This window comes from Tenrec ecaudatus, chromosome 9 (assembly GCF_050624435.1).
Source record: "Tenrec ecaudatus isolate mTenEca1 chromosome 9, mTenEca1.hap1, whole genome shotgun sequence".
NCBI lineage: Eukaryota > Metazoa > Chordata > Mammalia > Afrosoricida > Tenrecidae > Tenrec > Tenrec ecaudatus.
The window spans coordinates 158,052,410-158,074,737 of record NC_134538.1 but is presented as its reverse complement, the minus strand read 5'-3'; the positions used below and the strand labels follow the sequence as shown (position 1 = coordinate 158,074,737).

The window sequence follows — 22,328 nt, the reverse complement described above, 5'->3', positions numbered from 1 at the left end:
CCACTTGAGTGCTCGGACGCCATTTTGACCTCATAAGCATGGCCTCCCTCATCTGGATGACATGTCTTTATATCTTTGTCTCTTCATACTTAATGAATGTTCTCCTTAAATTACATTCTAGATTGAGGTCTCTTGTACCCTAAAACAGAAGCCAGGGTCCGCCGCCCTGGGGGAGAGAAATGACTGCAGCCTTGGAAAACCTTGTGGGTTGGTTCTACTAGAACCTACATCCACCAAGCCCAACCTAGAGAGGCTTCAGTAGAAAGTGACACAGGCAGTGCGTCCAGCAAAGTAGGCTGTGTTGCTGGCGTCGCACGTGGTCAGGATCCATGGAGCTACGGGTTGTGACCGTGGGGTGCACATCTGGGACCCTGAGAAGTCGGGCACTTTTGCGGGTGCCCTACTTACTCAAGTCCCAGGGTGATCACAAGCTGTAAACACTGATCAGATGAAACAAGAAGAGCAACGTGTGTTGCTGCTGCTCCTTCCATGTCTTTAAAAAAATATCGACCATGATTTTGATCGTAAATGAGGTAGGAGTTTACATGTTGGGTCATCAACTTTGTATTCCACAGTGTGGTTTCTCTCCTCCGTCTTGGAGACCACTGCTTTCCATTTAGCCCACGTTCACACCCATCAACCGTCTAGCCCACCGCCTGCTTTGGCTTCCCTCACTTGCCCTCCACCCTTTGGCAATCTCCTGAGCCTGTTCTCTTTGGTAAGGAGGTGTTTTCGTCTTGCTTGGAGAGCGGCAGCTGCTCTGCAGGAGAAAGAGGGAACTCTACGCTTGTCCCAGTCACACAGGGGCTCTGGGCTCACTAAAGTCAGCATCAATTTAATATCAGTGAGTTGGAGTGGAGTCTGTTTGCTTCGTCACGCTCTTGTGTGTTTTTGTGATGGGCTAGTTTCACACAATATACTGTTCTGCTCTGTGGGTCATCCGTGCCTGAGGCGCTTTGTGGTTCTGTCCTTTTCGGGGCGCAGAGCATCCTCCTCTATGTCGGTACCAGAGTTTCTGTTTCCAGTTTCTACGGTGGGCATTTAGGTTGTTCCATTTTCCTGCTACTGAGAACAGTGCTGGGATGCGTACGGCCCTCCTTTCCATGAGCTGTGGACCCAGCAGAGGGATTGCTGGATCATAAAGCACTCCTCACCATCCTTGTCTCTAAGGAGCACCCTGGCCTTACTTCTTCCAAGACACAGTGGTTTGTCCTTTTGGCAGTCCACGATACTTTTGATATCTTCTCCAGCACAATTCAAATGCATCCATTCTTCTAAAGTCTTCCTTATTCAATGTCCAACTTTCACATGCGTATGATGCAGTAGAGAAAACCACGGCTTGGGTCAGGTGTACCTTGGTCCTCAAAGTGTGGAAGGCAGAAGGGTTTTTCCCCCAGGTTGTCCCCCAAATATGTCAAACCTAAGACGCTGCTTGCTACGCATGGTAAATAGTACACTTGGAGGTCAACGCAAGCTGCTCAGAAGTTACCTCCATGAGGGTCATCAGACTTCTAGAGAAATCACTCCTTTGTCCCGCCCTAAGTAGGGCCCACTCCCTTCTGATAAGGATAGTGTATTGTCTCCCTGAAGGATAGCCTGAAGACAAGGTCCAGCCAACTCAAGGAGAATCAAGGTTAGGCTGCCATCTTGAATCTAGGGTCTGCCCATCTTGTCATGTGTGTACCCTTAGTACTGCCCCTTCTAATTGCATGCACATCCCTAGCTTGTCCCTCTCTGATGGATGTATGCTGAATGTACAACCCTTTCCCACTGTGATGTAATCAGGGGGGCCAGGGGGGTTTGCACGTCAAACATACTCGAGGCTGGCTCCTTCCTCTCTCTGCATGGAGCAATTGCATGCCTTGTACTGTCTGATGTCTCTTGAATTTTACCCCTCAATTATACAACCACCCCGTGGACCCATTCGCTTGTGGGGGCGGTACCCCACACTCAAAGTAACATCTTTGTTGTTCTTCAGTACTTTAAAGAGGTCTTGTGCAGCAAATTTTACTTTTAATTTGCTTCAATTTTACTTTTACTTTTTCTAGACGCTCAGACCAATATTTAGGTCTGAGGGGTAAAGAATCTGGAAGGCCTTTTTCTTTTTTAAAGGTCCTGAGCTTTTTTATTTTAATCATTTTATTAGGGGCTCATACAACTCTTAGCACAATCCATACATACATCAATTGTGGAAAGCACACTTGTACATTCATCGCCCTCATCATTCTCAAAACATTTGCTCTCCATGTAAGCCCCTGGCATCAGCTCATTTTCCCCTCCCTTCCTGCTCTCCCCTTCCTCATGAACCCTTGATAATTTATAAATTATTTTGTCATATCTTGCCCTGTCCAATGTCTCCCTTCACCCACTTTTCTGTTGTCTGTCTCCCAGGGAGGAGGTTATATGTAGATCGATGTAATCAGTTCCCCCTTTCCAACACACCCTCCCTCCACCCTCCTTGTATTGCCACTCACACCACTGGCCCTGAGGGGATCATCCGCCCTGGATCTCCTGTTTCCAGTTCTTATCTGTACCAGTGTACATCCTCTGGTCTACTTTTTTTTTAAAAGAAACAGTCTATGTACGCAGCCCATCACAACAAATTAAATCAATAATAAAGCTCCCATAAAGGTGGTTCTCTTTCCCTCCCTCCTAGCCTTCCTTCACCCACTTTTTTGTTGTCCGTCTCCCAGGGAGGAGGTTATATGTAGATCCTTGTAACTGCTTCCTCCTTTCCACCCCACCTCCCTCCACATTTTCATTTGTTTAAAGAAGTGCCATGCAGGTTTCTATAGTGGTTGTCAAGTTTATGGTCCCACCAACAATGTAAGAGCATTCTAATCTCTGCATCTTCTCCAGCATATATTATTTTGTTTTATAGAATTTTGCTAAAAAGTATCGGTTGGAGGTGGTATTACATTGTTGCTTTAATTTGTATTTCTCTTATTGCTAATGAACATTTTTTCATACGGTCGTTGGTCCACCTGCATGTTACCTTTGGTAAATTGTCTATATCTTATGGTCATTTTAAAAAATTGGGTTATTTGTATTTTTCTTAAGATGTTGTAATTTTCTGTAGGGTTTGGAGATTAGCCTTTTAACTGATGCATCTTTACTATTTTTTCCCAAACCGTGGGGTCTCTTTGAATACTTTTGAAGTCTTTTGATGGGCACAAATGCCATATTCTTAGAAGGTCCCAGGCCTTTGTCTTCTATTGTGTGGCTATTTTCATTATGTTCTGTCGTGTCTTTATGTCTTGTATTAGGGCCCTTATATTTGTCCTTAGTTTTTCATTGATGGTCTTTACAATTGTGTGATTTCTAGTTAGGTCTTGAGGGCTGGTCCTGTTTCATTCTTTTGCACATAAAGTCCCCATTTTCCCAGCACCATTTGTTTAAAAGGTCCTCTATTCCCCCACTTAATGTGTCTTAGTCCTTCGTTAAAGATCAGGTGCCTATAGGTTCTTGGTTGTATTTCTGGGTTCCTAATTCTAATCTGTCAGATCTATGGGTGTGCCAGTCCCAGGTGGTTTTAGATTACTGTGGTTATGTAATAGGTTTTGAAGTCCAAGAATGAAAGGCCTCCTACTTGAACATTTTTTCATAGTGCTTTGTTTATCCAGGGTTTCTTTCCTTTCTATATGAATAGTTGGTGAATAGTTTTTCCATTTCTTTGAAGAACTGTGGTGGGATTTTGATCAGAATTGCATTGAATTTGTAGTGTTTTTGGTAACATTGACATTTAGTTTAGTCTACCTATCCAGGAACATGGTGGCGTGTTCCATGTGTAAGTTCCTTCTGCTTTTCTTGTAGGAGTGTTTTGTAGTTTTCCTTGTAAAAGTCTTTTGTTTCTCTGTAAGATTTATTACTAATTTATCTTAATTATAAATGGTATTTTAAAAAATATCCTTTTCTGTATCATCCACTTTAATATACAAGAATACAACCTATTTCTGTACGTTGATTTTTTTTTTAATAACCTGCCACGCTGCCAAATTTTTTTCAATTCCAGTAAAGCTTTGGAGTCAATCTAATGGTGTTTCAATAAGCGAGGACAATGGGTTTAGCTTTTTTTGTAAGGTACCAGCACTAATTTACAAGTGTGCCATACTTTCCCAACCCCATAAAAGGTTCCTCCTTGGAGAGGCGTGGAAACTGAGGCTTGGAGACAAGAACAGGTATCTAACGTGAACTCAACACCTGCTTGCAGGCCCCGCCCTGGACACGCCCCCTTTAACGGCCTCTCCTATCGACCAATCAACGGACTCTGAGAGCTGTTAGCCACGCCCTGACCCCGCCTCTGCCGGACCAGAGATCACGCAGACGCGACGCGTCCTCCGCAGGCTCCTCCCCTCTCCCCGCCCCTCCGCCGGTGCCGGACCGGAACTATGTGACCCCGGAAGTTCCGGTGCCATTGCTGTGTGGGATAAACAGTAATGGCGGAGGCTGCAGCTCCGGGAACAACAGCCACAACATCTGGAGCAGGAGCGGCAGCGGCGGCGGTGGCAGCGGCCTCCCCCACCCCTATCCCCACCGTCACCTCGCCGGCCCCGGGGGCGGGGGGCGGGGGAGGCGGCAGCAGCGGCGGCTGGACCAAACAGGTCACCTGCAGGTGAGCCGCGGCGCGGCCGGCGGAGGGCGGGGGCCGGGCGGCGCCGAGCGGGCGGGGGAGCGGCGGGCCGGCGTGTCGCCGCCGTGGCTTCGTCCGCGCAGCGTCCACCTGCGGTCGCTGCGCCGCGCGCGCAACCGGCTGTACGCCTGGTGTCCGGGGACAGAGGTGGGCTTGCCGCCGGGGCTCTGGCCGCGACGGCCGGCGCGGGACTGCGGACGTGCGCCCGGTGTCCGCGGGAGGGCGGGCTCCGGAGCGGTTGCCTAGCTCCCGGGCGTCCGCGCCGCGCCCCCCATTTGCAACCTCTCGGTGCGTCGCTGTCTCTCCCCTGCAGCCCCGCTTTGGTATCTCTCCTTTGTACACGGATCTTCGGGGCCGGCAGTTCGGAGCTTTGTCTGGGGACCGAGCGGGCCCGGCCGGGGTCGTCTGCCACTCGGGGTCCTAGGAGCTGATATCACCCCCCCTTGGGGGGGGGAGGTCGCCCCTGACTCCCGAGGCGAGGTCGCGCTGCGTGGAGGCGTCGTTGGAAGGGATCGCTGGCGGGCGGTTAGTGTGCCCCTGGGTTTGAAAGAGCGGGGCTCGTTTGGACCCTAGATCGATCGCCATGTGTTCTAGACCTAGAGCAGTAACGGTCGTTTTCTGCCGGTTGGAAAATCCCAGCCGAATTATGGGTCTTCACTTAGGCCTAATAATGTATATGTAAATAGGGTAGAAAACGTATTTTCCTTAAGGTACAGAAATCATTGCCCTAGTATTGGGACCCAAACCCAATTCACTGCCATTGAGTCGATTCCGACTCATGACCCTATCAGCAGCTTTGAACTGACCCTGTCGGTTTCTGAGTAGAGAGGCCGGCCATTCTCCGAGTGGTAGCCAAATAGCCGGCCTTGAGGTTAGCAGGCCAGTGGCGAAACCAGCGTAAGCTGGCCCTTCTCCCCCTTTTGAAATGATACATTTAGCATGTGAATACCAGGTGGAGTCCCAGAGCAGATGGAGGAAGCATAAAGGCTATTTCAGATAACTTAATCTCTCATCTGTGGACACAGGAATGGAGTCACATGGATTAGCCCAAGGAATAAGGGTGTTAAAGTGATCTTTGGTAGAACCAGAACCAGTTGTTGGGTTCTTTTCTTCCCAGCCCTTTGGTTGCTTGTTGGGCGTGGTTGTTAAATGACTAGTGTAAACACTCTGAACTGCTAGTGGTGCAGCCTGCATCTCATCACTGAGACTCCGTGAGGAACTGAGTGCCTTTACTCCCCTTCCTTGCCCCTTGATGGGGAGAAAGATGGGGTTTTCTATTCCCGTAAACAGTCTCAGAAATGCACAGCCTCACACCCTGTCCTGGGGTCGTTGTGAGTTGCTGAGTTTTCCAAGCAATTCCTGTCGCTCACCTTCCCTGCAGCCGGTGGTTTTTCTCTTCTCGCTTCTCATAGATATTTTCAGAGGCCAGTGGAGTAGCTCATCTGACAGCCGTCTTCTTTTAGAAGCCTTCCCAGATTGTTCTTTGCTCTCAGGAACTCATAGATTTATGTATTTAAGAAATTTACCTAACTGAGCAATTTTGTCACCTGAATGAATAAGCTTGTAAGAGTGAAAGGCTACGGGTGAGTGTCGGGTGTGTGTACTCAGGAAAGAGCACCCGACTCTTTGTGGGTGATCCCATTACCTCCTAATTACATGTGCCCTCATATTGAGCCCCCCCCCATGCATACCGATAGCCTTAGTAGCTTTAGAACATAAATCCATTCCAGATTTCTGGACTGGTGTTTCATGTTTGCCATGGTTATGCGTTATTGAAGATTCAATTTGATCTCTTGTTTTTGTTTTCAAATCTCCTTTAAGTATCAAGTATGTATCTTCACTTATTCATCCCAGGGCCTGTGCTCCCTTAGCAGCACAGGGCATTGTTCAGTGCCTTGCCTGCCACAGCAGGTGTGCAGCCAGTGTTTGAATTGTTGATAAACCCCTGCCTCAAGTCAAATCAGAACCCGCCTCACTCACAGTGGCCGGAACACCCCTAACCCCCCCCCCCTTTTCCAAGGTCTCATCTGTGGAAGCAGCTCCCCATCTCTCTCCCAGTGGACCGCCTGGGGGGCTTCAGGTCCTCAGTTAGCAGTTGATCACTTAACTCTTTCATCCCCGGGACTGCTTCACTGATGATGTAAAAGAGTAGCATCACACAGCTGGGCTCTGGTGGAACGAATAATCACTGGACTCCTAACTCTTCCCAGCAAGTGATTCAAAGAACAGCATCATCTTCAAGGGCACGTAGATGGGACAGTCACAGGTACTGGAGGGCTGTTGTGGCAACAGGTACCTGACTGATCAAAGACAGGGTGTATTTTATGTGGGTCATTAGAGATTATCCTTAAAATAGCAACAAAAAAGGAGTTGGAGATAACTAGCCACTGAATGGGATGGACCAGGGCAGTACAAGGCTGAGGGGAGATGGTAAATGGAGAGGGTGGCACTGGTTGCTTAGTAAACCACATAACCCCCTTTTTTTCTGGGACGCATAACCCCTTTTATAAACACAAGTCAGATCCATTGCTGTGGTGGGTGCTGGAGTCAGTTCCAACTCATAGCAACCCTGGCAGTCAATAGGAGGGCCCCTTAGTGTTTCCAAGGCTGTTGTCTTTACAGAAGCTGCCTGATTGCTGTGGGCCTAGCCACCACTCCACCGAGCACCTCCCCTGAGCTTCCCCACGGTACTGTGTACTGGGAAGACTCCTCCACTTGGCTGTTCATGCACACCTGCTGTAGGTTCAAGACAAGGCTTTCTAGGACACGTGCATGTATTTCCCGAACAGCCTTCTTTGTCATCCGGAAGCAGACCGGCCTGCAGTGAGAGACCCAGTGACTGAAGCCAGAACCAGCCTGTGCGCTCAGTACTCCTCCCATCCGGGAGGGATCAGAGTGGTGGCTGCTAACCTTGGACACCCACTTCCAGGAAGCTGACCAAGGCCATGCTCCCCACTGGGGCTTACTCCTTTTGGGGTGTCAAGTCCTTCGCATGAGCTGCCCAAAGGGGAACACTTTCTCCGAGGCTCGGGTGCTCACTCTTACTGTGCTTCATTTCTGCTTGCCCAGCAGCCCACCTGGCACATTCCTTTCTGAAGCCCTATGAGTGGCACCCTGGGTGTGACCTTGGGCTGGCATTCCCAAGGGCAGTGGTTCAAACCCACCAGCTGTTCTTGCCAGGCTGTATTGACAGCCTCGGAGAGCCTGCCTGGGTTCTTCCAGCCTCGGGTGGAGGATTCCTCACCTGGTGTGCTCACAGCCTTGGGTGGGGGGTGGGGGTGGGCACAAGGGTTCCTACTTAAAGGGGATGTCACACTTCTTCCCCAGGTCTTACATCCCACAGGACTGGCCCACTCTTCATTTTGAACATGAGAGAGATGGACACCGCTGTCTTAACATGCTCCTGTGTGTGTGTGTGTGTGTGTGTGTGTGTGTGTGTGTGTGTGTGTGTGTGTGAGAGAGAGAGAGAGAAAGAGATTGGGGGGTGGGATGTCTTCCCGGCCATTGAAAGAGCCACGTAGAGCGAGTGATCCCCTTGCTCCCTCCCCAACCCCGGCACCCAAATTAAGCTTTGTTCCTTCCCAGTAGGAGCCCTGGTGGCACAGCCTCTATTCACAAGTAGGTGAACAGAGCTTTTAAAGGGAAGAAAGCCCCACTTTAAACAACTTGTCCAAGTGCTGATGGAATCCACAATTAATTTTCCATTGAAAATTAAGTGGATTTTTGGAAAGGAAATGGGGGCTGTCTGTCCTCGAGCAGGCAAGGAGTCAGCACTCAGAGAAGGGAGAGTCCTGTGTGACCCACACAGGCCACCTTAATGGTTCAGGGGTTCCAGGGCTAGCACTTGAGAGAAAGTGTCTGGTAGAGTCTGGTCTCCAATCTTGGGAGGAACAGGATCAGTGTGGGGCAGGTCCCCACAGACTGGGAGGCCGGGTGCCCAGTTAGTCGGCGTGGTACTTTCTCAGGCTGTTGGCTTGTGTTGGGCTGTGCCTTGCTTATTGTCTTCATTTCCTTGAAACACTCAGAGCCAACACCATTACCAGACCTGTGCGCCTGCTTGGAGGAGAGGAGCCTGATTGCCTGGACTTTGTGGGGAGGGGTGTGGGCTCAGCCTGGGTCGTGCATCAACTTGGTGGAATTTGGAAATAAACCCCAAACTGATTTTGATTTTTTCTGCAAAGAGGGGCCCAATTTGAAGTGGGTTTTTTGTCTGCCTTCTCTGGAACCCTGCTAGCCTAATGGGAGGTGCAGTGAGTCGCTAACCACTAGGCAAGCCTGCCAGTTGGAACCCACCAGCTGCTCAGCGGGAGAAAGATGAGGCTCCTTCCGCCCTGCCCTGTAGGGTTAGTGAGTGGGTTGTCTTGTTGGGAAGAACTGGCGGTGCTATGGGATCTAGCTGGGAGGAGGGTGCTTGCTGCCACCCACAGTGCCTGCAGGATGAGGCTGTGTGCTCCCGTGAAGGTCCGTCGTCTCTGAAAGCAAGCCTGTGGTGTGGGGACACTGTGGCAGGTGCCACTTGATGGCAGAGGGTGTGGTTTTTTGGTTTGGGTTGTTCTTTTGGAGTCTACTCCAGCCCGTGGCACGGGCCGGGCTGTGGGGCCTCTAATTCTGGCTGTGCCGCAGCAAGCAGCCTCGTCTCCTGGCAGCTAAGAAAGGTGATGCGCGTGGGGGGGACATGTGACAGGACTTGCTTCTAGGGTTTCTATTGGGGCGCAGTGGCCACATCGGCTGCCACTTCAGTTGCTGGATCCCTTGGGCGTGCCACTGGTCCTCCTCACTGCTGATGGCCATTGGCGCTGTGTCTGGTCTGCTGTCCTGACCTGGAGCCTTGCGGGTCCACAGGGACAGGACTCACATTGGGAGCATGCCTTTGTCATCCCCAGGGTATCCAGACGGAGGGGACCCAGAGGCAGAGGCAGGAGAGCGAGCCTAGACACAGTGGAGGGTTTGAAACGGCGAGGGGATCACACAGATTCGAGTGGAAACACCCCTCCAACCTGTACTCCTGACGAACTTGTGTCACGTTTCAAATCCTCCATCTCCTGCCCCCATTTGCGGTCCTGCCCACCCAGGGCTCTCACAGACATGCCCCTCTACTGGAGTGGGCTCCTTTCTCTGCCTGTCACTGAGCCAGGCCTGCCTACCTGCCATGTGCTGGCCGGCCAGCCATTGTCTGCCTCAGTTCCCCTCCCTCGGAGCTCTTTCTGGGGTGGCCCAGTCACAGTGGTGTTTTCGTATCTGTGTGTGACTAGCTTGTGTCTTGTCTCCCATGAGATTCCAGCCAGCATGCCAGGGCCTGCTTGTACCTAGGTTCATACCTCTTAGAGTTTGGCCAATTGCGGTCACTGCACTCTATTCTGATCCCTACAGCAGGGAGGCACAGACCTCGGTTGGCACTGCTGTGAGTGGCGATGAGTACTCACCCAGCTTCCACCACAGTAGTTGTCTGAGCACGAATTGGGTGGTAGTGGTGGTGGTGGTGGTGGTGGTAATGCTAGGGAACGTTGGCTGAATGAAGCAAAGACCAGGACAGTGATTCCCCCTCCTTCTACTCCCCCCCCCCCACCCAGTGGATAGGAAACTTTCCCCTAGGACCAGTGCCCCCAAACCTAGAGCTGACAGATGAAGTCAAAGGCTACCATGGGCCGGAGCAGGTGAGCGTGCTTGGGCCTGGCACTGCCCACGGCCAGCCTGTTTCCACACTCTATGGCCTTCAGGTTTTAGGGGGCTGTTACCATCCTTGCGGATGGCAGGTAGAGTGATGTGGGTGCTATATTTTGTCACAGCGGGGTGAGATGAGCAGGCATCAGGCTAAGAAGTGGAGGGGTAAGGAGCCACGAACACTCGGGTGACGGGGTGGTGGGATGCTGCCTGCTCTCCTGGGCTGTGTTCTTTCTTGGCAGGAGCACATGGCCAGGCCACACAGTGGGGTCTCACTTGGGTGCTGGACTGCCTAGGCATTAGGGGTGACGGCTAGCTTGGAAAATGGTGGTTCAAGACCAGCCCTAACATTTCCAGTGCTGTGACTGGTAACCCCTTCCCAGCCCGAGTCATTGTCGTCAGTTGGGGATCTTTTTACATTTTTTATGGTCACCTAATCCATATATCATGCAATTTAGTAGTTAGTAGTTGTAGCTCCTAGTGTTTTCACAAGTGTGAAGTTTCCCAGTGCCCCAAAGCCAAAGCGTCATAGGTCTTTGTTTCATTGCGCCCTTCGTCCATGGACATAGGGGCAGCCGACTCTGCCCCGGGGTAGAATGGGGACAGAAGAGGGGACCCAGGGCTGGATAGGAGGCCACAGCTGTGTTCCAGAAGCAGTGTTACTTGAGCCTGCAGCTCTGCCTGAGGAGCCAGCGAGAGAGCCTGCTGCCTGCGCCACTGTTGTGGTCGCTACACTGTAATGTGTGGTGATGGTTACAATGTAATTCTCCACGACTTGTGGGAGGCCTTTTCTTGTTTGTCTGAGTCGGCCCTGTGTGCAGGCTCATCTCCTGATCCAAGCAGTCTCCACATAACCCTGGGTCATGTGGGCAGGCCTCCAGTGGCCCCTGGGTCTCAGCCCAGAGAGCTCAGCTCCAAGGCTCCACACCCGATGCTCTGCTGGCAAGACGGGTGCCCTTGGTGTGCGTGTGCTCGAGTGTAGATGGCAGAGTGACCTTGGAAAGTTGGTGGGGACGCTCCAGCACCTTCCCCTCTGGCAGAGAGAGCATCCTCCCAGGACTCTGTCGCGCTCACGCCGACTCGCTGCCCTCTGTCCCACAGGTACTTCATTCACGGCGTCTGTAAGGAAGGCGATAACTGTCGCTACTCGCACGACCTCTCCGACAGCCCCTACGGGGTCCTGTGCAAGTACTTCCAGCGAGGGTACTGCATTTACGGCGACCGCTGCAGGTGAGCCGGCACTTGGGAGCATTATGGTGGGGGGGGGGGGGCGGGATAGGGAGAGATGAGGGAGATCGTGACCCCAGTCTTCCCGATGATGCATTCCCACTCCTTAGACATCATGTATGTCAAAACCCACTCATGGTGGCCCCAGAGCAGAGGGCAGAACCGGTGCTTCTGAGGCTCAGCATACAGGAGCAGATAGACAGCCTTACCTCTCCCCCGGAGCCGGGTTGGTTTGCTAACTGAATTTAACCGCAGTGAGTGCTCCTCAGGGCTGCCTCATGCCTGGTGGGCGGCACCCAGTGCAGGTTTGTCGTGCAGCCTGAGTACACTTGGAGGTGGAGGAAGAACCGCAGGCCTGGGTGGGGATTGGAGGCAGAGTCTGCTTCTGGGCCCTTTCCCACCAGCTATGAGGGCTCTGCTCAGCCAGACAGGCCTGAAGTGGGGTGACATGGTGGTCTGTGCCATCTAGCCCCAGCAGACTGAAGACCTGGCCCAGGGGCAGTTGAGGGGTGGGGATGGTGCTTGGGTGCATGCTTGCCTCTCAGAATGACTGAGACCCTGGCCGGTGGCTCAGTGACCCCTGAGACCAGAGTGGGCTTGGTGACACCCATCCTAGAACCTGCAGTGGACTTCCCCGATTCAGAAGATGCGTAGGTGTATTTGTTACTGGTGGTTGAAGGAACCCCCCTGAGCGGAGCTTATCTGGGTGGATCTGGCTCACCTGCCCTCCTGAGGGGACAGCTGTCTGCTAGGTCTGCTTTGAGCTGGGAATGGCCACTGTAAGCTGGTGGACGGCGTGGCTGTCAGCTGAGCTCCTCTTCAGAGCTGCTCCAGGGTCCCCAGGATGCAGGGTGAGGCCACAATCCTTGTGACGTCAGTGCAGAAACCCTTGGGGGCTGCCACCCTTCCCCCTCAGCACAGGAGCACGGAGACAAGGGGGTCGGAAAGTATCCTGGGCAGGGGGGTCGGAAAGTACCACACAAGGGAAGACTGTTTAGCTAAGTCCCAGACACCTCTACGTCACATTGTTGGGGTGGGGGGGGGAAGATTGTGTCAGTGGTTGGATCCTACTGCTTCAAGTGCACTAGGGTAAGAAGCTTTGAGTGGGCGGGCTTAGTGTCACCCCCATCTGTTTTGTTCAGACATCTAGTTCGAACATTGAGGAGCCTTGGTGGCATAGTGGTTATGCATTGGGCTTCTAACTGCAAGGTCAGTAGATCAAAACCACCAGCCACTCCTTGGGAGAAAAACGAGGCCTTTCTATACTCTGGCAGAGTTACAGTCTAGGAAACCCACAGGGACGATGCTGCCCTGTCTTGTTAGGTTGCTGTGAGTCAGACTGGATTCGTGGCAGAGTTTGATTTTTTGCGTGAGAGTGAGGACAGTGGGACAGGAAGAGCCTTCCATAGGACCATGAGTGCTCAGAGGCATATCCTCTGGGGCCTGCGGATACGCTCTCACCTGCTGCCTAACCGGACGGCCATGACACTGGAGCTCTGTGGAGTCTGGCCATGGTCAGGTAGCACTGCTAGCAGCCTATGGCCCTCCAGGAAAGGGCAGGGCAGGCAGCGTCACACTGCTGTTCTCCAAGAATAAAACGACCCACTGTCACCCATCTGGTTCCAATTCATAACCAGCTGTAACTCTACTGGAGTAGATAATCTCATTTTAGGAGGAGCAATAGGTGGGTGTGAACTGCTGACCCACAGTGCCAGGAGGGCTTCCTGGCTGGGGCACTTATCAGTTCAGTCTTTAGGGACAGGTATTGGGTTACTGAATGCGTCAAAGGGGGGTGGGGGGCAGGAACAATTAGTGCCCTTTGTACTTCTGTAGAAGGACCCTTGGTGGCATGGTGGTTCATGCACTAGGCTGCTAACCCCAAGTCAGCAGCTCCAGCCAGCAGCTGCTCCTTGGGAAAGGCTGGGCAGTCTGCCCCCACAAAGATGTGCGGCCTTGGGGCTGTGCCGAGGGCCTCTCGGAGCTCCTTTGGTGGAATTGCATGCTGGGTCCAAGTCTTCTTCGCAGAGATGCTCAGCATACATATCAGCATTGCTTCCCTGTTAAATGCGTACGTGACGTTTCCTGGAAGGGGCAGAGGAGGTTCTGTGGCGGCAGCCCCTCAGGACCAGGGCCCGTTTAGCTCTTTTTGGTACAGAGGGGTAGCAGTGACCCTGAGACAAGTTGCACAGGGTGCGCAGACCCGGCTGGGTCGGCTTGGGTGAGAGCAGAGGGGGCGTGGCTTTGGTCTGCTGGCCACTTGACTGTCCCAGCAGGGTCTTTGTTTTCCCATTTTTGCTTTATTCAGATTTGGTTTTTTGCTTTCATCTTTCGCTTTGGAAAGGCTGTGCACCATGTGCGACCCTCTCAGGAGGCAAGTGTACCCCACGCAGAGACACCCAGTTTTTCCCCACATGTGCCCAAGTCATGCCTTGGTGGCTTCAGCACACTGGGGGCCAGTTGAAGGGGGACTTGCTGAGCACTCAGGTCCCCTCTGTAACTTGAAGAAGGGGCCGGGACAGGGGACAGTGCGCCCTATGAGCTGACTGGGCTCAGTTGGGGCTGCGGGACCTGCACAGTCGGTCGATGAGGGCACAGGCCTGGTTCAATTCCTGTCCTGGGAGCAGTAGCAGGTTGGCCAGTGGAGATATCAGCTCTGTGGTCACATTGAACTGAGACTCACTGGAGACCGTAAGGGTGCAGGGAACCCCCTCGCCCAGCTGTCAGAGACACATGAAGGACATGTTGGTGCTGCCTCCCTCACCTGAGCTGCCCCGCTGCAGCAGGTGGAGGTGGAGGTGAAGCAACATAAGGATTACAGACCAGCCCAACAAGCATCTGCTGTACACCAGAGGACATCTGTCACAGACGTCTCTGACACAGGCGGCTGACCTTTGGCTTCCAGTGACTGTGTCATAGTACTCTGCTCCGTTAGGGTTGTAAGAGCAGAGTTTTTGGTGTGGTGTGCCAGGCCTTTTTTGCACAGCACACCCAAGGGGGGGATCGATCCTTCACCTTTGAGGTCAGCAGTGCCTGGCCTTTTGCAGCCCACAGGGACTCGGGGCCCATGTGTGGATGCCTTTTACCCCCGCTCGTAAATTTCTGTCTAGTGTCCAGATTTAATTAGTAGCTGAAAATGCTCAAAGGATTGTGAGGTACTCTCTGAAGGAAATGTATTCTCTGTTTTGGGGTTGGGCTCTGGTGATCTTGTGACTGCGAGTGGGTGGCTGTGGAACAAGGGTGCGTTGTCTTTGTAGGGACGACTTGCCTGCGAAACCGACAGTGTGCGGACCGGACTGTCCATTTTTCACTGGCTGGTCTTGAAATGAGTCAGCCCTTGCTGAGCTGCTGTGACCATGCCAGCACGTCCCCATGGGGGCTGACTGCGTGTGACACGAATCTGCAGCAGGCGGACCCACAGTGGGCTTTGTACAAGCTGGTGCTGCTGCCTTGACTGCATAGGAGTGACTGAGGCCTGTGGCCTTGTCATGAGCATGCCCTCAGCTGTCAGACGCTGCTCTGCTGGGGGCCACCGCTGACGGCGCGCGTGCCTCGTCTTTCAGATATGAACACAGCAAGCCCCTGAAGCAGGAAGAAGCGTCCTCTGTAGACCCGGCGGTGAAGCCCTCTATCACCATGTCTGCCAGCCTCCCACCTGGAGGTGGACCACTTGCCGAGATGAGTGTCGGGGAAGTGGAGTCGAGAAGTCCACACTTCGCTGCTGTTGGGGCAGGGGCAGAGGACTGGGCGAATGCTGTGGAATTTGTCCCTGGACAGCCCTACTGCGGCCGGAGTGAGTATGCTGAGGAGTCCGGCCTGGGGCAGGGCATGCATGCGTGCACAATTAGACAGCCAGCTATCCGCCTTCCTGCCTCAGGTGTGCGCCAGGGCAGCGTCCTGTCATGGGCTTAGCGGGGACTGTCTCAGCCTCCATGGGGCAGAGTGCTGTTGAAGAGCAGTGAGAGTCTCCCTTCCTCCACCTACTGGGTCTCATTTCGGGCACTGTCATTAGTGTGTCTGCCTTACACGTACTCTGGGCCTCTTACTCTTTGCAGCTGCCCCGGCCTGCCCTGAAGCCTCCCCGCAGGGCTCAGTGACCTCGGAGCAGTTGGAGAAAGAGCAGCCTGTGGACACCAAGAAGCAGCTGTGCCCTTACGCCGCGGTGGGCGAGTGCCGCTACGGGGAGAACTGTGTGTACCTCCACGGGGACTCGTGTGACCTGTGTGGGCTGCAGGTGCTGCACCCCATGGACGCTGCCCAGCGCTCACAGCACGTCAGAGTAAGTTCCCAGGGGTTTCCTAGTCCCGTGGAGACTTGTGGAGGAGGTGGCTGCCGGCCTGGTTTCCTTGGCAGTTCCACTCTGCCCTGTTAGAGGCTCAGGCCAGGTCAGGGGCCTCGGCGCTCTCTCAGGAGCAACTTTGTTTGAGATGTAGTTCATACTGAATCAGCGATTTTATTAAAACCCACATTTGCAGGATGGCGGGCCTGTTTTCATCTTCCTGCCCAATTTTAGACCATTATCATCAGCCCCCAAAGAAACCAGGCCCAGCTCATGTTTCCTGGAAGCCCACTGGTCTCCTTCCTTGCTGTCTGGGCACCGGGATCATACAGAGTGGACACCTTTGACCTGGAACCTGTTATCCAGGACCCACTCTCTGTGGTATTGCTTTCCGGCAGGAGCCATTCAGTTGGATGTGGGTGAACAGGCATATACTTAGGGGGGCCCTGGTGGTGCTGTGGGTTAGGCACTGATTGGACTGCTAGCTACTGTGAGGTGGCTGGATCAAGCCCTCCCAGTCCCTCCAAGGGAGAAAGCTGAGGCTGTCTGTTTCTGTGGGGTTGCTGTGAGCCAGAGGCCTCAGTGGCCGAGGGTGGGATTGGGGAGTACTTAGGCCTGGATCACGTGGTAGCACCACCCAACAGGTGTTTCCTCCATCAGTGGAGCCGGGGCTCAGCCACTCACAGCACCGCCAGGCAGAGATCATGGCTTCATCAGCAATGCTGTCCCTGCTTAGTAATTGTTGGATGAGGGCAGGGCTCTGAGACCTGGTATGGGGCAGACCTGGTTTGGGGTGTTGCCTCCTTGGCCTGTTGGAGTTTCTGGTTGTTGGGAAGTTTAAGAGCTGTGTGACATCATGGTTAACGGTGCGGCTGGTGAGCAGCTCAAACTCCCTGGTGCCTGTGGGAGAAAGATGGCAGGACAGTCCCTGTAGAATAGCCAGCCCATCTCTGTCCTGCAGGGTCTTTGGGTTTATTGGGAATAAATGCCTACCTTTGAGGATGGCCCAAAATGGACAAAGAAATGACCTAAAATGTGAAGATTGGCATGGGGATACAGGTCACTTTGCTGCATTCTGTACTTGTTGTATGGAGCATGTTCTTAGTGTGTGGTGTCTCCCCAAAATTGGAGGGAATGGGCCAGTGGCTGCCCTAACTTAAAGAGGTTCTGACTTAGGAGGTGGGGAGTAAAAACCGAAAAACTGAGGCCCACGGAAATGGGGGGCAGCCCAGGTGCAGTGTTCACTCGGCACCAAAACCAGACACTGCCGGTGAGTCGATTCCTAGTCCTACAGACCTGTAGGACAGTAGAACTGCCCCCGTGGGTTTTATGCGACTGTCAATCTTTATGGGAACAGACGGCTTCAGCGGTCTCCTGTGGAGCACTTGGTGGTTTTGAACTGCTGACTTTGCTGTTAATAGCCCAACTTGTAACCATGACTGGAACTGGGAACAAGCCAAATGCCCAGCAGCTGGTGAAGGGATTAGCAAAATGTGGCTGGTGTGCCCAGTGGACAAGGTGTGGGGGTCTGGTGCGCAGCAGACAGTGTGCACTGCACAGGTTCCCCAAGACAGCAAGAACTGGGGGTGGGAGTGGCTCTTCTGGGCCAGTGAGCATGGTCTCTTGGTGTGGGTAGTGCTGGTCTCCCAGCTCTGATTGTACGAGGAGACGATGGGGATGGTTGGTTCTTGGGATGTGCCTGAGAATGCTGGGCCTGCTGCATAGTTACCACCCCATCCCCATGAACCTCCTTCACCCATGCTCTTTGGGGCAAGCTGTAACCAGTGGAGAACCGGTTGTGCATCATGGCAAGGCTTGGGCGGTGGGTCGAGGTCCAGAATGCTGGGTGGCCCTTTGGTCTTGTGTGCGCAGTGCGCGTGCCAATCCTGACACGTGTCTGCCCCTGCAGTCATGCATCGAGGCCCACGAGAAGGACATGGAGCTCTCCTTCGCCGTCCAGCGCAGCAAGGACATGGTGTGTGGCGTCTGCATGGAGGTGGTCTACGAGAAGGCCAACCCCAGCGAGCGCCGCTTTGGGATCCTGTCCAACTGCAGCCACACCTACTGTCTCAAGTGCATCCGCAAGTGGAGGAGCGCCAAGCAGTTTGAGAGCAAGATCATAAAGTGAGGCTTCTCCCGGCCTGCCGGGGCGTTCTCTCTCGGGGAAGTGTGTTCTCGGGCCGGCCTCACCAGACGGACTGTGTTTTGAGTGCATGTGTTTTCTCTTGACCGGGGGCCTCTCCTGTGTGTCTCAGCTAGCTCCTAGGTCAGTTGGTCTGCCCACTGTAATTTGGAGGAGGAGACCCTGTGTATCCGTTAGTGGACCCCCTCGTCCTCTCTGAGGAGCCTGTGTTCCTGGATTAGCCAGACAAGCCCAGGCAGCAGACCCGCGGTCTGAATGTGTGCTTCCTGGCGTTATCCATTTCCCTCGTATCCTCTTCTGTCCATTAAAGCTAGCCAACACCCCCCCTTCCCTTGAGTTGTTCTCGTTATTGAACAAAGCGGCATCCTCTAAACGGAGCAAAGTTGCAAGAAATAAATCTATTTAAATGAAAGAAAAAGGAGTCTGTGTGAAATGTCTTTTGTTGGTTTTTTGTTTTGTTACCTTTTTTTGTTTCTGTTGGAATCTGAGTTACCTATTGATGATTTTCGCTGTGCTGTTTCTCTGAGCTGGCTAGCAGGGAGTGGAGCAGGTGAAGCCGGGCATCTGTCAAGCCCGCAGGCGTGGGCATGGTGTGGCTGTGCGGGGGAGCCCCCTTAGCAGGCTCCGCTTGGAAGCGGTAGAGGTGCCCAGGGTGCGTCGTGGAGTCTGGGCCTGAGCCTCTTCATTGTTCCCCAGGTCCTGCCCCGAGTGCCGCATCACCTCTGACTTTGTCATTCCCAGTGAGTACTGGGTGGAGGAGAAAGAAGAGAAGCAGAAACTCATTCAGAAATACAAGCAGGCGATGAGGTATGAGCGCCGCGGCCTCCTGTCACGCCCGGCGCCTTGGGCTCACGTGAAAGGAATCCAGCGGTGGCCGAGTCTGCTCCTCCCTCCTTCCTGCCCCGGCCCCTCAGCACTGGCCCTTGGGTGTGCAGCTGTTACACAGCCCTCGGGCGGCGGGCTGCCCTGGGTCCTGGGTGCTGCGTCCTGACGGTGTCTGGGCTCGCACTGGCCTCCCGGAGGCCGCCCCTCGTGGGCTGGCCCGAAAGCCAGGGGTTCAGGCGTGGACTGTTTTCCTTTCCAGCGACAAGGCGTGCAGGTATTTTGATGAAGGACGTGGGAGCTGCCCGTTTGGAGGCAACTGTTTTTACAAGCATGCCTACCCTGATGGCCGTAGAGAGGAGCCCCAGAGACAGAAAGTGGGAGCCTCCAGCAGATGCCGGGTAACTCTCCCGTTTTTCTTAAAGGAGGAGGGCAAGTGCCCTGCTGCCCTGCGGCCTCCTGCCAGGGCAGGCCGGCCGGCTGGGCATAGGTAACTCGGAGCGCCCCCTGCCTGGAAGCTCACCGTCGGAGCCGGCCATAGGAAGGAAGACACCGCCCGCCCGGCTCGGCGGCGCTATCACGGCCTTGTTTCTTCCAGGCCCAACGCAGGAGCCACTTCTGGGAGCTCATTGAGGAGCGAGAGGGCACCGGCGACCCCTTTGACCACGACGAAGAGGAGGTGGTCACCTTTGAGCTGGGCGAGATGTTGCTTATGCTTTTGGCCGCAGGTGGGGACGACGAGCTCACGGACTCGGAAGACGAGTGGGACTTGTTTCATAACGAGCTGGAGGACTTTTATGACTTGGACCTATAGCGGCCCTGCTGGGCCGAGCCTCGGCCAGTAGCCCTCCCTCCGAGGGGCGTGGCGGGCCCAGTGACCTTGGCAGGCCTGCCCACCCAGGTGCTGTTGTTGTACCCCACCCTCTGCCCCAGCCCCCAGCCCCGCTCCCCACATCCCCAACCCGCAGGAGTGTGTTGTTTTCTCTGTTGAAAAAAACGTTACAAAAATAAATCTTGAAGTTAGTCTTTTTGTAATACGAGTTTACCTGTCAGACAGTTAGTGTAGGTTTGCCACGTTCTTCTCGTCCCACCAGGCCCCCAGCCCTAGGGAAGTGCCCCACCCTGCTCCTAGGGCCCCGGGGGAGCGTGGGCACTTGGCCGCACCTCGGGACCCTGGGGCTTGGGCATAGGCCGCCAGCACTGGTGCTCTCCTTCCTGCATGCAGACACAGGCAGGTGGCAGCGTGCCTGGAGCCCCATGTGCTTATGGTTGGGAGCTCCTGAGAGGAGGATGCACAAGCGTCATAGCGCAGAGCTGACTGGGCACGTGGTGACCCTTTCTCGGCGTCGAAGCCACCTGTGGACCTGTGGCATGTGTCAGCTGGTGTGGCCCGTAGATGGAAAGGGCTGGGCTGGTCGGCCGTCTGTTGCTAACGGTCGTTAGCGCAGCACCGGCTCTCTGTACTCATGGGGTGGGGTGTACCCCTGGGTGAGAATGTCCGCCCACTCTCTGGTTCATGTTCCAGGGCTGCCTGGCCCCCCGGGCCGGGCTCTGCCTCTACACTAGGTTTCGCTGGTGGTCTGGGGACTGGCCTGCCCCTGAGCCTGCTAACACTGGGCGTCACCCAGCACCGTGTCCTAGGCGCGCTCTGCAGCAGCGGAGCAAGGGCGGGCGTCCTAGTGGTGGGGGTACACTTGCTGCTTCCTCCTGAGTGTGACTTGGAGACGCTCTGGCTGTCTACCTACTGCTCTGACCCCAAGGATCCGCCCCCTTCTCTCACGTTCAGAGAAACAATTGTCACGGACGTGTCTGTATTTTGCAGCTGCCCTTTTGTAAGAAGCACTTTTCCCAAATAAAAGAATGAACAAACCAAGCCGCCTCGTGTGTGATTGTCATGAGCTCTCTTGTAACATGCGGCCGTCTGGGCAGAGCGTGTGCTGTGTGCACACTCTGAGGGGTCAGCTCCTCCGTCATGGGGGTGCAGAAACGAGCAGAGGGCCCCTGACCCACTGGGAAGCATCTATGAGAGAAAGTGCGGGTGGCAGGCAGTCACTAGCTGGGCGTAGCCGATTGCCAGCTTGCCAGCCCTGGCTCGACCGAGGGCACCACCTGTTTTCTGCCACTACGTGCATGGGACTGGGCCAGGTGGGTCTGCACACTGCCGAGGTTGAAAGGTGGAGGTTCCTTGGTAACGGGGACAGCTCTCCACTCCTGTGAAAGACTCCCCCACCGTGTCTACTCCCACCACTGAGTGCCGAGAACCTGTGTCCTTGGACTGGAGTCTGCATCTGGGGTTCAGCCGGCTGGGTTTCTCTTCTGGACAATGTGGGTTTGCTGTGTGAGCACCAGAGGTGCACCTCCAGCCCGCAGGAGCCCCCCTGCACTGGGGACCACCTCTGCCTTCTGCCCCGAAGGGTAGCCACGTGGAAAGAGATGTGCCTTCCTGAACAGAAGGGGAGGCAGGAGGCTTGGGCATCGACAGGCAGACTGAACATGAACAAGGGCTCTGGGGGCATGATTGGCCGCAAGGAACCTTAGGTTGGCAGTTGGGTCCCGCTGTACAGAGCCTAACGCTGGAATGGGCCTCCGCATTCCAGGAGGTCCGTTCTCTGACGTGCGGTTGCCCCTGAGTTGGAATGGCTTCGAAGCCACAGCCGTAGGTCCTGGTACTGTCTCCTCCCTGTGGTTTGTGGCAGGCACTGGCCAGTGCTGTCTCCAGCTGCTGCACCACCACTACCTGCCCCACCCTCAGGAGTTGGCGTGAGCCCCGCCTGCTTGCTCACACTCACCTTTCCTGACCCCCACCGATGGAGAGGGATGGACATCCCCTTACAGAAGGGTCTCGGGGAGGAGAGGAACCGGTCGGGGTGCAGTGTAGCAACAATGAGACAACTTTTCTCTAGTTATTTTTTTTCTCCTCTTAGTTCTTAAATGCTTTCTCCACCCCCCCCCCCCACTATCATGATTCCAGTTCTACCTTACAAATCTGGCTAGACCAGAGGATGCACACTGGTACAGATAGGAACTGGAATCCAGGACAGATGACCCCTTCAGGACCAGTGCTGAGAGTGGCGGCAATACTGGGAGACTGGAGGGAGGGTTGGGTAGAAAGGGGGAACTGATCACAAGACACATAACCTCCTCCCTGGGGATGGACAACAGAAAAGTGGGTGAAGGGAGACGTCGGACAGTGTAAGGCATGACAAAATAATTTATAAATGATCAGGGATTCATGAAGGGGCAGCAGGGAGGGGGGAAATGAGCTGATAGCAAGGGCTCAAGTAGAAAGCACATGTTTTGAGACTGATGATGGCAACGTATGTACAAATGTGCTTGACACAATGGATGTATGGATTGTGAGAAGAGTTGTGCAAGCCCCCAGTAAAATGATTTTAAAAAATTGAGAGGGAGAAGGGCAGATACTACTCAAGGCCTAGGGGTGCAGATGGGTGTTTGGTTCAGTGAGTCTGTGTCCTGGCTCCCAGGTGAACGAGTGTGTGGGCAGCTGCCGGGCTGCTGGGCCTGGGTGGGGGCCCCATTGTGTGGTGAGGCCACCGCATGTCCATTCC

At 54.2% G+C, this 22,328-nt stretch overlaps 1 protein-coding gene across 2 annotated transcripts; it reads left to right on the top strand.

Moving 5' to 3' along the window:
- The first annotated feature begins 4,393 nt into the window (after positions 1-4,393).
- Positions 4,394-20,624, top strand: MKRN1 (makorin ring finger protein 1). 2 transcript variants are annotated; one of them, XM_075558739.1, is made up of 8 exons: positions 4,395-4,612; positions 11,393-11,521; positions 15,079-15,308; positions 15,571-15,794; positions 17,704-17,918; positions 18,634-18,744; positions 19,022-19,160; positions 19,358-20,624. In XM_075558739.1, exons 1-8 carry the CDS (start codon positions 4,437-4,439, stop codon positions 19,571-19,573), a joined length of 1,440 nt encoding a protein of 479 aa, XP_075414854.1. In that variant the 5' UTR covers positions 4,395-4,436; the 3' UTR covers positions 19,574-20,624. The 2 variants fall into 2 exon arrangements, with proteins under 2 accessions (XP_075414855.1, XP_075414854.1); XM_075558740.1 differs by lacking the exon at positions 11,393-11,521 and having other exon boundaries at positions 4,394-4,612.
- Positions 20,625-22,328: the final 1,704 nt, after the last annotated feature.